Source organism: Candidozyma duobushaemuli (assembly GCF_002926085.2).
Source record: "Candidozyma duobushaemuli strain B09383 chromosome Unknown C_B09383, whole genome shotgun sequence".
Taxonomy (NCBI): Eukaryota; Fungi; Ascomycota; class Pichiomycetes; order Serinales; family Metschnikowiaceae; genus Candidozyma; species Candidozyma duobushaemuli.
The window spans coordinates 1623729-1639299 of record NW_020289897.1 but is presented as its reverse complement, the minus strand read 5'-3'; the positions used below and the strand labels follow the sequence as shown (position 1 = coordinate 1639299).

The window sequence follows — 15571 nt, the reverse complement described above, 5'->3', positions numbered from 1 at the left end:
CTAACGTTGGACCTCCACAAGAACCTCCTCCCGCTTACACAGTGCCTGGTCCAAGTAGAGAACCTACTTATGAAACACCGTTTCAACAACCTTATGGACCATATTCATGCCCTCACCATCATCCTGATGGCTACAGATGCAACTATCCAAGGTACTGCCATTATTGCCCACCCCCTCCGCAAAGAGATCCAAATGCTGCAGTTGCAGGGGCTTTTCCAGGTGGACTCGTAACCATGAGATTCATCTCCTAGGCTCGAGCGCTGATAAACTGTTTGTTTTAAAGTCGTATACTGAACATTAAAGATGATCCTCGAAAGACATGTAGAAGGCAATCGTACGCGGGGGACCTAGTTCCAAATCTCGGTTGGCTTCCACCTCTTGAATCAGGTCTCCCTTCTCGTCATAAACCATGACGAGCAATCCTCCAACCAGTAAATTTCTACAAAGCTATAGACTTCATATATTGAAGCTTCAAGGCTGTCGTTCTTGAATCCTTTCCACTAGCCGGGAATAAAATTGCATTTCTTTTAAACGATTATCTCGAAAACTGACCGAGTTCGATAATTCAAGTGGATCAGTTAAATAATCAGTCACCGTCCTGTTATGCACTGAAACGCAAGGCGATCGAGTCACGGCGTTTGTGTCAAGAACATAAAAAAAAAGTAAAAATGCTTCGATCAACAGTTTATCCACAAGAACTTATCATTGAAACATGGACGGTATAATCATTTTCTGGATTGTTTTAGTTGGAGTAGTGGGTTTATTAATCGCTGTAGGTGTGTGTGCCGCCATGGTTGATGAGAAGAAATCCAACGGCAGAAAAACAACCCAAACGACAAACCAAACATCAAACCAAACATCAAACCAAACGACTACTCCAAAGAATACTACCAGCACTTCAGAAAATACAAGAGCTTCTGAACCTGCTAACGTTGGACCTCCACAAGAACCTCCTCCCGCTTACACAGTGCCTGGTCCAAGTAGAGAACCTACTTATGAAACACCGTTTCAACAACCTTATGGACCATATTCATGCCCTCACCATCATCCTGATGGCTACAGATGCAACTATCCAAGGTACTGCCATTATTGCCCACCCCCTCCGCAAAGAGATCCAAATGCTGCAGTTGCAGGGGCTTTTCCAGGTGGACTCGTAACCATGAGATTCATCTCCTAGGCTCGAGCGCTGATAAACTGTTTGTTTTAAAGTCGTATACTGAACATTAAAGATGATCCTCGAAAGACATGTAGAAGGCAATCGTACGCGGGGGACCTAGTTCCAAATCTCGGTTGGCTTCCACCTCTTGAATCAGGTCTCCCTTCTCGTCATAAACCATGACGAGCAATCCTCCAACCAGTAAATTTCTACAAAGCTATAGACTTCATATATTGAAGCTTCAAGGCTGTCGTTCTTGAATCCTTTCCACTAGCCGGGAATAAAATTGCATTTCTTTTAAACGATTATCTCGAAAACTGACCGAGTTCGATAATTCAAGTGGATCAGTTAAATAATCAGTCACCGTCCTGTTATGCACTGAAACGCAAGGCGATCGAGTCACGGCGTTTGTGTCAAGAACATAAAAAAAAAGTAAAAATGCTTCGATCAACAGTTTATCCACAAGAACTTATCATTGAAACATGGACGGTATAATCATTTTCTGGATTGTTTTAGTTGGAGTAGTGGGTTTATTAATCGCTGTAGGTGTGTGTGCCGCCATGGTTGATGAGAAGAAATCCAACGGCAGAAAAACAACCCAAACGACAAACCAAACATCAAACCAAACATCAAACCGAACGACTACTCCAAAGAATACTACCAGCACTTCAGAATATACAAGAGCTTCTGAACCTGCTAACGTTGGACCTCCACAAGAACCTCCTCCCGCTTACACAGTGCCTGGTCCAAGTAGAGAACCTACTTATGAAACACCGTTTCCACAACCTTACAATGGACCATACTCATGCCCTAACCATTACCCTGATAACTACGGATTTGGCCATCCAAGATACTGCCACTGTTGCCCACCTCGCCGGCAAAGAAATCTAAGCGCTGAAATTGGAGGAGCTGTTCTTGGTGGACTCGTGCTTATGGGATTGATGTCCTAGCCTAGATGGGTGCTTGTTTTTGAACTCGTATACTCAACGTTAAAGATGATCCTATGAAGACATGTAGAAACCAATCGTACGCGTGGGGCTTAGTTCCAAATCTCGGTAGGCTTGTCTCCACCGTTGTAGGCAAGGATGTTCACGGTGTCACCGCTGAGGCCGTGAATGACATCCTGGGTGCCGTACTTGATAAGCTTCTTCTTGAAGTCATCGGGCTTGATGAGGTTGCTGTTGAACTCGGAGCCCAAACCTGGCTGTAAGGACAACAAGTACGAGGCCAAACCGGCAACGTGTGGAGAGGCCATGGAAGTACCAGACATGACCGTAGGGTTAGTGACAAGACCAACGGACTCAATGTCAACACCAGGAGCGTGGATGTCCACGCACTTACCGTAGTTAGAGAAAGAAGCCTTGTTGTCAGACTTGTCGACAGCACCAACGGTGATTGGGCCGCTGGCTCTGGCAGGGGAGTACTCGCAGGCGTCAGCATCGTCATTACCGGCAGCAACCACCACATGAACACCGGAGTTAACAGCAGCGTTGGTGGCGGCGTCCAAAGCGTCACTGATACCACCGCCAATAGACATGTTCACGGTGGAGCCCTTGAAGCCCTTCTTCTTCTCCTTGATCTTTTTCTGGTGGTCCAGCACCACGAACTCAAGACCCTTGATGATGTCGGAAGTCAAACCGGTTCCCAATGGACCCATCACGCCCACAGCCACAATGTCCACCAGCTTGGCCACACCCCAGGTCTTGGACCCGATTGTGCCTGCCACGTGGGAGCCGTGGCCATGAAGATCCACTTTCAAGTGAGGGAATGCCACTGCCTGGCCATAGACAGCGCGTCCCTCGAAGTCAGCGTCGGAGACCTTGACGCCGGTGTCCACGACATAAGCAGTGACGCCTTCGCCACCAGAAGGATCGTAGGTGTAGGAGTCCAACGCCTGGTCGTTCTTACGCGACGAGAGTCTGGAGATACCCCAAGTGGCGTCCTCCTGGACCTTGGTGCCGTAGAGGTCGATCACGCCGTCCTCCTCCACATACTTGACGTGGGGCTATCCCGGATTTGCTTCAAGACGTCGTCGTTGAAAGCGCCCAGCAAGCCCAGGAAGGAAGGAAGCTGGAACGAGGAAAGCGTTTCATCTTCTTCCACGCCCATGGCGGATTGCACAAGCGAGGTGATCCACGATTTCTGAATGGCAAAGTCGCCCTCAGGGACATCTTCGTTAAACACCACAATGTACCTGTTTGGAGCCACATTTGAACCAGTCACCAAAGGAGCTGGCGAGTTACGGGTTTTCTCAAATGGTTTGGCCACCTTGGACTTTTCGGTGATGGCGTTCTGACCGAACACGGATTCAACGTCAAAACCGTTAAGCGAAGGAAGCACCATGGCGGAAGCCAAGTTGGCTAGCACGAGTGGGGTAAGCCTGAATTGCATAATGGAGATTCAAGGCTGTTTTAGTTTCTATGATTTAGCGGGATTCAGTGGAGTTATATAGAAAAGAAGGAAAAGCTGGTGGGAGGTGGTGTGGATTAAGGGGGCTTGTGTGGAGGTTATCTCGGACTCGTGCAGGACGATGGTAATTCCGATTCCTGGGGTATAATGGGGAAGAGGGAATGGGGGCTTTGAATGGGAGAAGCAGAAATTGAACATACGCTAATTTCAATACAAAGCCTGAGCCTACGTCTTATTTTTTTCTTTTTCCACTTCTCCCGCTGTCATATCACCACAATGGTCCTGCGCACGGCGCTAGTGATAAGAATGGCTGGTTCGCAACCACCCAAAGCACCACCGACCCTGCGTTAATGAAAACATTGCTTTTTCAATTCAGCTATGCGTTGGGATATCCCTCGAGAAGGGGCTTGTTCACCCCTCGTTGGCCGTATTCGTGCAAACCAAAGCCCGTTTAGTACAAGCCGATGTTGGCACCGCGGTGGAGCGCCATAGTCAACTGAGCACTTGTTTTAGGATCGCCCGGTGGATCAAAAGACTCGATATTGGAGAATTCTTGTAGAAGGCGGGCGGTGACGTAGGAGGCTTCGGTAAGAGCAAATTGCTGGCCCAAGCATATACGGGGCCCTCCATTGAAAGGAAGGAAACCCCAGCCGATCTTCTTGAGCTCAGGCTCGGCCCATCTTTCGGGACGAAACTCAAGCACATCCTTGCCGTAAAGAGCTTCGTTTCTTTGTGTTGAAAAAATCGAATAAAGCACCACGTCTCCCTTGGGCATGAACACAGGCTCATTCCCGTCGGGTCCTCCTCCTCTTGGCAACGTGGTGTCTCTCACAGCGGTTCTAGAATTCTGGGGCACAGAGGGGTACAAGCGGAGCGTTTCGTTGAGCACCCACTTGAGGTACTCGAGCCTCTTGAGCGACTCAAATGTCATTTTGCTGAGATCAGCAGATTCCCCTTCGCCAAAGGCTTCGACGATCTCTGCACGGAGCTTTTGGAAAATTCTGGGATTTCTGGCAAGCTCGAAAAACAAGAACGACATGAGCCCGGCCGTGGTGTCTCTTGCTGCAACTAGAATGTTGAGGCATTGGTCCCGCAAGACCCTGGGGTTTCTTGTTTGCTTGACCAATTCGAACAAGAACACGTATTTTCCGTTGGAGAGCTTTTCGAGCTCCTCCGTTTCGTACTGCAAAGCCCTGTTGATGTAGAATTCACAGAAACGGCTCACGGTCTTGTTGCAGTCTCTGAACTCCTGGTTGTTGACCAAAAAGTAGAGTTTCTGAAAATTCACCCGCTTCACAAGGTACGACTGCGCCGTGGTAAAGGCTCGAGCAAATTGTCCGGCCTCTTTTGGCCCTCCCAATGTCGAAATATCCACCTCGTCGTCTCGGAGCGATTTGCACGACTCGCCAAACAAGAATTCCGTTCCTGAGTCCACGGTCAACTTGAAGAACAATGGCTGGATGTCAAATTTGGAGCCATTGGCGCCTTTCACCCTCCTGATCACCTGCTTAACGTGAGGCTCTAGCATCTTCACATGGGAGACCTGCTCCCTGGCAAATTGGGGTCTAAGCATGGCTCTAGAGTGTTTCCACCCGTTTCCGTCCAAAGTGAAGATTCCTTCTCCCAAGAAAATGCCCAATTGAGTAAGGCGCTGGCCCACAGAGAAATCGTTGAACTGGGTCGCCAAAATCGCCTTGATGTTCTCTGGATCACGAGTACAGTATCTGATGGTGCCGGTGGTTCTGAAAGTAAGGGTGTCCCTCTTCGCCTCGTTGAACATCTCATAGAAAAGCGGCGGAATCTCTCCAGCCTTCTGTCTTCTCAAGATATCCTTGGTTCTTCTGAACCCAAAAAGTCCATCGTCAAGGTACACCGTTTCTGCGGCCTTCAGCTTCCAAAGACGGATACGGTAGCTGACGTACGTTGCCACATTGTAAAAAACAACAATGACAGCAAGCAATTTCCACAAGGAAAGGTCCAAAGTTGCAGAAATCATGAAGAATAGCACCTCACCGAATCTCCATACTTATATAGAAGCCCTCCACAGTGGAGAAGGCGCAATTTCCGAGAGCTTACACAAAATCAATTTCCGACGATGTGCCTCGCTTATAGTAGATCGTTTTCGGTGGTCTTCTTGGCATCCGTGGATTTTGGCAGCCAATGGTTTTGCTGGAAATTGGTAAAGTATTCACGGCTGTGCACTAAAAGGGCAAGTATACGCGGCTGACGCTGACGTAATTGATTGGTTTCAGGGGACGCCTTTGACTTTAAGGTTTCTTTGTGTTTCCGAGATAAGGAAAAATCGGGGTTGTTGGGGTGATCTCCGTGGTCGGGCAGGGGTGATCAGGTGGTTTTTGGAGGTTTGATATGTGAGTTTGATGCAAAGAATGAAGCATGTCTTTGTCAGAAAAGGGGCTTGAAAAAAGGAACATGGTGAAGTTTCGGATGGTCAAAGTGGCGTCCTTGTGTTTAGATGATCTATGTGTCCCTTTCGATCATACAGTGTACCCCAAAATTGGTCAATGAAGATCTTCCCGAACTCGCTACGATTGAAAACAAAGCCACAATAAGATTCAACTATATAATAAGTGCCAGGATACAGTAAGATTCAAAATAATTAGTAACAACTTATGAGGAATTCTCATGGACTGTGGCGCTTTCATCGGCATTCCCCGCTGAGTCCCTTTTGAGCGGAATCGGACCCAAGTATACCCCAACAGTCTGCTGAATTAACTTCGTAACAACAGTTGACACAATATTATTTCTGGTAGTTTCGCCGACATTTCCCACGATAGGCACTAGGAATGGTTTTGAAAACCTGATGGCACTTCGGCACTAAAAGCACATTTGTTCGAATGGTCCGATTGAATCCTTCCACGAGGTCTTATCCTTTGAATCTTGTCTCCAACCACGCTAAAGCTGCTCCAGACACTTGAAGACTATGGCAAACAGTACTGGACTCAGTAAAATTCTCGATACCCAGAGGCTCTCATAAGCACTGAGTCTGGCCAGCTGAGGCACAATGTTTTCCAGAGATCGGTGATACTCAAAACAAAAGGACTCCCTGTCGGGGGACACTTTTCATTATCTTAGTGCTGTTGTTAGATATGAGGTCATTCGCTCAGCTAGGACATTGTATCCACATAATTCAGCCTCTGAGGAATGTAAGCAGTATAAGGAAACAGCCTGAATGTCAAGGTATAATAAAAATGCGTGTAGAGGAAACCAGGCTACATAGAAGAGTTTGGCACTTAACAGATGAACAGCTGTGTCATCTGAAACCGAAACCTTGTCTATGTGGCTTAACGAAAGATCGTCAGACAAAGAGATCCAAGATCTCGAGAGAAGACTTTGCAGAACGGAGCTATTCATCAAGAAATAGATTATGAACCGTTATAATTGCAACTTGTCGAACAAACAAAAAGCTCATCTCATCAAGACCATTAGTCGCAAACAAGAGACTAAGCGTGACAAATCGTACGTCTTCCTTCGACAAGACTAGATGAAGGAAATGAACGAGATAAAGTATGAAGACACTCAATTTGCTTTTTGAGCAGCTCTAGATTGTTCATCCACGGCATGTTCTAATCACAAATTGTTTCAAATGCAAATTCTCAAAGTTAGAGGGATTTCGTAGCATATGCTTGGACTTGGGTTGTTCGGTGGCTATTGTGCAATCTTGTAGTATCTCCAATAATTCCTATTTTGCGAGCAATCCAAAAGTTAACTATTTGAAAAGAATTACATACTTAAAGAAATGCTAATATGACAGCCAGCACTAGCTCGGTGTCAAAAACATGTCTACATTCCTTACATGCCTTCACGTTTCAATAACACATGCAGATACCTTAGGATGGATGTTAGGTGATGCGACATCGATGGCTGCGAAAACGTACTGCTAGCGATGAGCCCGAATGATCTAAGTGGAATCTTTGATATTTTCTTAGTTTATTCAATTTGTAAAAAGCATTGCTGTCGGACAAAACCCAATCTTTAAAGAGCCGAAATCATACATACGTAGATCAACCATCAGCAACCATCAAACCCTGGGAATGTGTCCCGCAGCATCCGATCGAGAAAGCTCAAAAGCCACTGACCACCGTCCAAACTCACCAAGCAAAACCTTCTGCTTTTTCTCTCAAATAAACTTAAACTCTATCTTTGCTGTCTGAACGCTTTTTTTACCTTCCCTGCCTGCAGAGGACGTCTGTTCCTTATCCCTGTCAATCTGAAAAAGAACCGACCATCATGTCTCTTTTGGACACACAACCTCGACAGGGTAAATCTAGAACTACTACTCCTTTCCTTGCTAGCCAGTTCTAGCCATGTAGGCAGTGGGGGCCATGACCGGTGCTATTTTCACTTGACGGTCACGATCCAGATTCACCAAACCCAGCCACAAATGCCAAACTGACCGAATGCCTTCACCATTGTAACAAACACCTCTCAAACGGCAAACGGCGGCTAATTTTAGTTAATTGGCTTCCTCGGCACCGGATTGTGCACCTTGCCGAGTCACACCAACAGAGGCTAAGGTGAGTTGTAGATCTTTGATTTGCGGTGGCCGGATTTATTCGGAAGTGGGTGCACAACCTTTGCAGCCATCGCGAGGGAATGTGAGCAAGGTGGAAAGATTTAACGAAGTGGACCAGGTTTCGAGGACCAGGGTTTTCGAGGACCAGGGTTTTCGAGGACCAAGGTTTTCGAAATAGATGATTTAGATCCAGTGAATGCCACGTCAAGAATCCAATTCATATGTCTTCAAAGTCATGAGCCATGCCATCCCACTTTCACAGTTCGGCACTCTGCCGCCCAATTCCGAACCTAATCTTCAATTAACCGCCCGATCCAGCTCTCTGCATCAAAACCTCGCCACAGCCGTGCCTCTCCACTACCCCAGAATTCTAAATATAGTGGACGAGGCTGCCGTTCGCCTAGGGCTAAGCCAATAGTTTTTCAGCAACAGCCTCATCCGTCACAAGGAACGGAATTTGGATCTTGGCCAGACCACGAAGACGGCATCGCAAACACGGCCCTGTTTGGATGACGTGCAACGGCTTCTAAGAATAGACGTAAATGGCTGCGAAGAGAACCAGGCTAAAGATCGGAGGGGTCGGAACGAGCCGTGTTGCGTGTTTAGTGTGGGCTAATTTTAGCACCTCTGCCGGGAGGTGCAGGAAATTAGATTCTTTGCAGAGAACGAGATTCACAGAAGGGTTCGAGGGATGGTGGAAATCTGTTTTTGGGGTCGTAGTATGACATTTTCTGACTAATCTCGTCAAATTCGTAATCATATTCTTAATCGTAATGTCAATAAAAACGCCTTATTCATCAATGGAGGTGGACAATGCCACGGAATTAGCTCGGTGCACACCGAACGGCGATGCATGTCTTTCCTTTTTTTGGCTGCGAAAAGGGCCCATCGGAAACATATATAAGCACCCCGAATTTCCCACTTTTTCCATCCACCAACATCAAAAATGCAGCTTTCCAACGTCGTCTTAGCCTCCATCGTCTCCGCCGCCACCGCCGCCGCCGAGTCCACTAACACCTTCATCTTCTCCAGAGACCACAACACCTACACCGTGACTCTCCACGGCTCCAAAGCTGAGCACCTTACAACCACCCACAAGACCATCGAGAAGCCCCACCACACGCTCACCAAGACCTTCTTCACGTGGATGGGCGATGGTGCTGCACCCACCGACGTCGACTACGGCACAGACTCGGACTCGGACACTGATTCCGACTCTGACTCGGACGACGACATCACCACCGGCTCGTCCAAGACTTACATCTTCTCGTACCCACACAACACGTACACGAAGACGCTCTATGGAGAAAAGGCCTAGCATCTCACCACCACCCACATGACCATCGAGAAGCCCCACCACACCCACACCAAGACCTTTTTCACTTGGATGGGTCAGGGCGCCCAGCCCAGCGATGTCAATGACATGAACTCGGAGATGGACGGGTCCTCTGGTGTTGCTGCCGCTGCTGCCACGGAGTCTGCTGCCTCGGGCTCTGTTTCATCTTCTGCTTCAGGATCCGCCAGAATCACCTCCTCTGCAACCTCCAGTGCATCTGGTTCGGACGCTAAGACTTCTGGTTCGGAGACCAAGTCTTCTGCTTCTTCCGGATCTTCTGGTTCGGAGGCCAAGTCGTCTGGTTCGGAGGCCAAGTCCTCTGCCTCATCAGGCTCTGCTGAAGCTTCTGCATCCTCAGCTGCCACTTCGGGATCCTTGTCGGCCTCCTCCTTCGACAACGCCGCCGGGTCTGTGGTCTTTGGCGCCGGCAGCTTGGCCGCTGGAATCGCCGTTTTGCTTTTATAAATTCAACCACCACAAGGGTAAGTACGAATAGATGAGCATCGAAAAAGCCATAAAAAGTTTTCAATGTAGAAGAGTTTCGATGCGGCAGCGTAGCCCAATTCGGAATAACTAGCGGCTTTGCTCATTGCTGGCGCCAATATCGGGTTGCATGGTCGAGTCTTGGCCCCTTGAGTCAGCGTGGAGGCTCTCGCAGAATTGACAGCCAAGTGGCGCCAGGCTCTCGTGTGCTATAACTCAAATTTGCGCTTTGCAGCCAATGAACGGCTTTTCGCTGGAATGACTTTTCTAGGCTTGCTCTGGAACCAATAGGACTTGGCATGACAAGAAAACCTGACAAGCTTCAGCAGCCTTTCACGTCAAGGCACCGTGTCAAGCCGTGCATATTTGGCACACAGATGCATCTGATTACATTTGTGAGTAAGATCAGTTACACAAAACGGGCGTTTTACTTGGCAGTGGAGGTACCTTATTGACTAGGCTACTGTGTTGAGGAGTTTAGGGTTTATCCGGGCTGGCCTCAAAATGCCCCTTTTATTCGGGTTCCAAAAAGCTACTATCATGACTTGGTACAACCTTTGCAAACTCGCCTGCCAGGAGCCTCGAAAAGTTTTTTTCTCAATTTCAGCAACTCGGCCAAAAAAACCAGGTGTGACGCACAGCGGGTATAACCATGCATAAAGACATGTTTCGATCTAGCGCTCAAATTTTGGCGCCACAACGCAACCGTTTATCGGGTCGATATTAAAATCTGAATGTAGCTTCGTCTAGGAGTGACAAATTTTTCCATGTCAAAAAGTCTCCCAAAAGTAGCCCCCCTCACGCCCCACGCCCTGTCACTGTCAATTCTCGGATTAATTTCTCGGCGAAACTCCTCCTGCAATGCACGCCGCTTCTTGAAGGGTCCCCCAACCCTCTGGTTTTGTGTGTCTTAACATGCATTGATTGGACCTAAGCGGCCTGACTACGGCTAATGCAAAGCTGGTTCGCCAAAAGCTCACATATGAAGGACACAAGGCTGTTTCTGAGCAGCCCCATTGGCAGGATGGATATCCCGAGGCGGAAAAACTTCACAGGAGCTCTGAGCTCCGCAGATTATTTTGATGTATTTAAAGAAACCGGTTTTTGCTCCATTCTACCTCGTTAATCGTCATGGCGGAGAAGATTCACAAAACCCCAAGCTCGGGGGACAGCTCCTCGATTGTCAATGCGGAGAAGGACTTGAACAGTTCTAAGAACTCCCATCTTCTGAGAACCACCTCGGTGGAGACCAAGGCCACTCAGGACTCCAAGATCATCGAAAAGTCTTTTGGTGTGAGAAAATCCGAGATCTTGGTCAAACAGTACGATTCCAAGACCCTCAAGGGGATCTACTTCTTTGCCATTTTCATTGCCATGTTCGTGCAAACCATGGAAGGCAGTGCTACTGACGTTTTCATTGGTTACGCTACCAACTCCTACAAGCAGCACTCGTTGATGACCACCGTCGGTATCATCAAGAGAGTCATTGCCGCTGCGTCGTTGCCTGCTTATGCCAGATTGTCGGATATCTTTGGTCGTCTCGAGTTGTTCTGTATTTCTTTGGTTTTCAGAATCGTCGGTCTTGTCATTATGTCCCAGGCCCACGACATCCAGCGTTACTCTGGCGGTATGGTGTTGTACTCCATTGGTTCTTCCGGCGGACGGTTCTTGTGGCAGATCAACTTGTCGGATGCCTCCAGCTTGAAATACAGACTTTTGGCCATTGCCATTTTGAACCTCCCGGCCATTATCAACACCTGGGCGTCGGGCGAAATCGTGGACTCCTTGTTGGAAAGATACGACTGGCAGTTCGGTGTGGCCTTGTGGGCTTTCACCTTCCCGTTGGTTTGTATTCCATACTTGGGCTGTTCTCTCCACATGAGGCTCAAGGCCAGAAAGACCGAGGAATGGAAGGCTATTTGTGCTGAGGAGAAGGCTTCTACTGTCACTTTGAACGAGAAGTTGGCCCGCTACCAGCAGGATTTGGACAACGGCAGCAACAAGCTCTGGGTTTACACCAAGATGGGGTTTGCTACTATTTTCTACTGGACCAAAGAGGCTGCTTTGAAGGTGGACTTCATCGGGTGTATCATCATCATCTTGATGCTTGGTCTTATTATGGTGCCCTTGACGTTGGCTGGTGGTGTTAAAACCAAGTGGCACCAGGCCTCTACCATTGTTCCCTTGGTGATCGGATTCTGCCTCATTCCTTGCTTCGTCATCTGGGAAATGAAGCTCGCCTCCAACCCGTTGATTCCTTTCCCATTGTTGAGAGACAGAGGTATTTGGGCTGCTCTTGCCATGGGTGTTATTTACACTGTGGTTTCTGGCATGCCCAACTCGTACGCTTACCCTGTGTTGTATGTGGGTATGAATGCCAGCAAGGTGGTTGCTACCAGAACACCATTGCTTCTCCACTTTGTTTGTGCTTTGACCTTGCCAGTTATTGGTTTCGTGTTGGCCAAGGTCAGAAGAACCAAGGCTTTCGTCTTGTTCGGTATCATGGTGTGGTTCATTGCCATGGGTCTTTTTGTCCACTTCAGAGGCGACAACGACGGTGTTCGTGGTAAGTACTTCCGTGACGGTGTGGCTGTCGGTATGTGTTTGCTTGGTTTCGGCCAGGGTTTCTTCAACAGACTTGTCGTTGTTTCTGCTCAGTCTTGTACCAACCACGAGTACATGGCTGCTGTGACGGCCGTGTTTAACGCCATCTACCAGATCGGTAGTTCCTTTGGAAGATGTATTTCTGGTGCCATCTGGACCCAGACCATGTACCCTACCATCAAGAAGCAATTGGAGAAGTTGGGCCAGGATGTCGCTTTGGCTAAGAAGGCCTATGACGCTCCATACGACTTTATGGAAGACCACGCCTGGGGAACTACGCCCAGAATTGCTGTTGTTTTGGCTTACGCTGAGGTTCAGAAGAAGCTCTGTGTCGTTGGTCTCTGTCTCTGTGTTCCACTCTTGTTTTTTGGTCTTTTCTTGAGAGACCACTTCTTGAGTGATGCCCAGTCTTTGGAGGATGCCGAAGACGAGGAGAACAAACACCAGAAGGGCGAAATGAAGGGCACCAAGATGGTATTCACCGACGACAACGACCCTATCTTCAATATATTGAGAAAAGGCTACCGGGCTGTGAAGTTCTGGTGAGCGCTGCTACACTTTATAGACTAATTTGCTTGAATTTAATTTGACTGAAGTGAAGGTTGTAGGATCTGAGTTCAAATGGAACCAGGAGGTGAGAAGAAAAATGGCTTTATGTGGTATTGGTTGAAGGCCATCAAAAGGTGATGGATGAAGTACACAACCTTAAAGCAATTCCCTTCAAGTCTTAGTTTTCATACAGAATGAGCCGATTTCGGCCCAAACCGACATCATCTCTTGGCTTTCCGGAGAGACCACTACGGTATACATATGATAATTTAGTTAGCAGTATGTCTTCGAAGAATACATAACTGACTTCACAAATTCATCACCCGAATCAACAATTTTATGTTTACACGTATTAGACGTATTATGACAATTTATGTATAGTATAGCATTTCAATAGAACCATGCAGCAGTACCTAAAACAGCTTTCAGGCTCTATGCATCAAAAGCGAGGCTTATTTTTCCATTTTAGCATTGGAGGACTTGGCGTTTTATGTTCAAAACCAGCTCATCTCATTTTTGTCTTTTCCAGCCGCTAACCACAAGGGTGTGATGGAGGCCCACTGAGTAGTGGATTCCCATGAACTGCACTATACACTTGAAGCACGTTATCGATGAAGACTTGAACAATTCTTCGCTATCAATGGAAACTTGAAAAAATCTTCACTATCAATAGAAACTTGAAAAGCCCTCCACTATCAATAGAATCCAGATAAGTTCTGCCCTATCAGTAGAAACTTAAAAAGTTCTTCCCTATCAATAGAAACTAAAACAGCTCTTCAATGACAATTGTGCAAATTGGTACTTATTGTTATATGATTTCAGCGAGGCAATTGAGCACTTCTTGTTAACTGATTGGACCCTTGGCACATGCTCATCCATTATCTATACCAAAGATTTTGTCTGGAATCGATAGAATGTTAAGAATAAGCAGCCTCAATCAGGACCACACCCTAAACCACTACAAACTCTCTTGCCTACACCAGATAAAGAAGAATTGAATTTTATAAACCATCGGGCCATCTAGGCGGCGACGATGTTGGAAGCATCGGTGTACTTGGCCTGGGCAATCGAAATCTCGTGCAGAGAAAGATCGTAGTAAACATAGGCCGATCTCAAGAAGACATCACCGAAAATAAGCGTGCTTTCGCCGGGCTGGACACCCAAAAGACAGTAGCCCTGGGACTTCCACACAAGATCCTGGTACGAAACGTCGATCTTGTTCTGGCCAAAGTCAAACGTCAAGTGCTTGTCGGTAGGCTGGTCACAGTCCACAAAGTAGAAGCCCTGCTGGTACTTACCGTTGAGCTCCTTGCCCACAGCGTCAATGAGGTCCTGGGGCCACAAGTTCAAGGAGGTGCCGGAATCCAAAAGAATCTCCTTGTCCAACTGGATGGTCTGGCCGCCGATATCGGCACTTTCCACATTGAGAGCCAAACCTCTGGAACCGGCAACGGGGTACTTGGTCAACTCACCCTCGTACTTCTCGGTGTCGATACCGCCGAAAATGATGGAACCCTTGCCCTCGGCCTCGGAACCAAGGTACAACGAGTAGGAGGCCTTGGGAGTGACACCCTCCTTCTGCAAAGCCCAGGGCAAGTTGTCGTACTTCTTGTTGGTGGCCTCCTGGTTTTTGTCAGCCACACCCAAGATACCCTGGGAGTTGGTCTGACCGCTGGACACCACGGCAAACTGGAGATCCTTCAAAAGAGTGTTTCCGTCCTCGAGAGCAAAGCCGTCCTTGTAGTAGTCGCCGCTAGCGTAGGAACCGTCCAAGTAGGAAATGAAAAAGTCCTCGCCGGTCTTCTGGTTGTAGGAAGACGAGGTGACGTCGTAGGTTCCACCCTGGGCGTCTTGCACGGAGGGACCGTACACCCAGAGGTCCGAAGAGCCTGTGTCCAAGAGAACAGTGACGGGCTGGTGGTTGGAGCCGAGCTTGAGGTCAAGCAAGTAGGTGACATCTCTGTCGTTGGTGAGAGTGGCGGACTCCTCTCTCTTGTTCACGGCCAAGTGGGAGACGAGATTGTGCGCTCTGGAGGCGATCTCGTCGGTGGAGGTGGCGTTGGAAAAGGACTTTTGCACGGTGAAGTCGAGCTTGAGTGGAGCACCGGAGCGTTTCTGGTGAGGCACCACCAAGGCGTTGGTGAAGGCCAAAGCGAGAGAGAAGATGGTGAGGAAGGGGAGCATGGGAATTGTTGGATGAAGAGAATTGAGAGGAAAGCCGGCCTATTTATGTTTGGTGCTATAGCTGTGGTGGTATTGCGCATGCGGTGGGTCTAAAGCGACTGTGGAGCGCAAGAATGCACTTGGAAAGTAAACAGGCTCCGGGACGGAATATGCAAATGCGCCAGGGCCCTGGTGGAACTGACGCGTCGGCTGATTGTCGATACCTTATCGCCAAGAGCCTTTTGTCGAAATGTGTCAAGCATGCACCGGGCCAGTTTGACAGCTTTGACGTGCGGATATTTTTCTCGTCTATGCGGCACCCTCCCGTCTTCCCCAA

The 15571-nt window shown here is 48.1% G+C and overlaps 6 protein-coding genes across 6 annotated transcripts; 3 read left to right on the top strand and 3 right to left on the bottom strand. All coding sequences in view use genetic code 12, as the record gives it.

The window, feature by feature from the left end:
* Nucleotides 1–2195: 2195 nt before the first annotated feature.
* On the bottom strand, nucleotides 2196–3547 carry CXQ87_003604 (S8 family peptidase; the record flags this gene model as incomplete). Its single annotated transcript, XM_025482077.1, has 2 exons — nucleotides 2196–3149; nucleotides 3185–3547. 2 exons carry the CDS (start codon nucleotides 3545–3547, stop codon nucleotides 2196–2198), a joined length of 1317 nt encoding a protein of 438 aa, XP_025336695.1.
* A 469-nt stretch (nucleotides 3548–4016) lies between these two features.
* Nucleotides 4017–5561, bottom strand: CXQ87_003603 (cytochrome P450; the record flags this gene model as incomplete). Its single annotated transcript, XM_025482076.1, has 1 exon — nucleotides 4017–5561. The coding sequence occupies one exon, from the start codon at nucleotides 5559–5561 to the stop codon at nucleotides 4017–4019; it is 1545 nt and encodes a 514-aa protein (XP_025336694.1).
* A 3484-nt stretch (nucleotides 5562–9045) lies between these two features.
* On the top strand, nucleotides 9046–9417 carry CXQ87_003602 (uncharacterized protein; the record flags this gene model as incomplete). Its single annotated transcript, XM_025482075.1, has 1 exon — nucleotides 9046–9417. The coding sequence occupies one exon, from the start codon at nucleotides 9046–9048 to the stop codon at nucleotides 9415–9417; it is 372 nt and encodes a 123-aa protein (XP_025336693.1).
* A 69-nt stretch (nucleotides 9418–9486) lies between these two features.
* On the top strand, nucleotides 9487–9900 carry CXQ87_003601 (uncharacterized protein; the record flags this gene model as incomplete). Its single annotated transcript, XM_025482074.1, has 1 exon — nucleotides 9487–9900. One exon carries the CDS (start codon nucleotides 9487–9489, stop codon nucleotides 9898–9900), a length of 414 nt encoding a protein of 137 aa, XP_025336692.1.
* A 1149-nt stretch (nucleotides 9901–11049) lies between these two features.
* CXQ87_003600 (uncharacterized protein) lies at nucleotides 11050–13068 on the top strand (the record flags this gene model as incomplete). The annotated part of the gene is made up of 1 exon (XM_025482073.1): nucleotides 11050–13068. One exon carries the CDS (start codon nucleotides 11050–11052, stop codon nucleotides 13066–13068), a length of 2019 nt encoding a protein of 672 aa, XP_025336691.1.
* Nucleotides 13069–14091: 1023 nt separating this feature from the next.
* On the bottom strand, nucleotides 14092–15255 carry CXQ87_003599 (pepsin-like aspartic protease; the record flags this gene model as incomplete). Its single annotated transcript, XM_025482072.1, has 1 exon — nucleotides 14092–15255. One exon carries the CDS (start codon nucleotides 15253–15255, stop codon nucleotides 14092–14094), a length of 1164 nt encoding a protein of 387 aa, XP_025336690.1.
* Nucleotides 15256–15571: the final 316 nt, after the last annotated feature.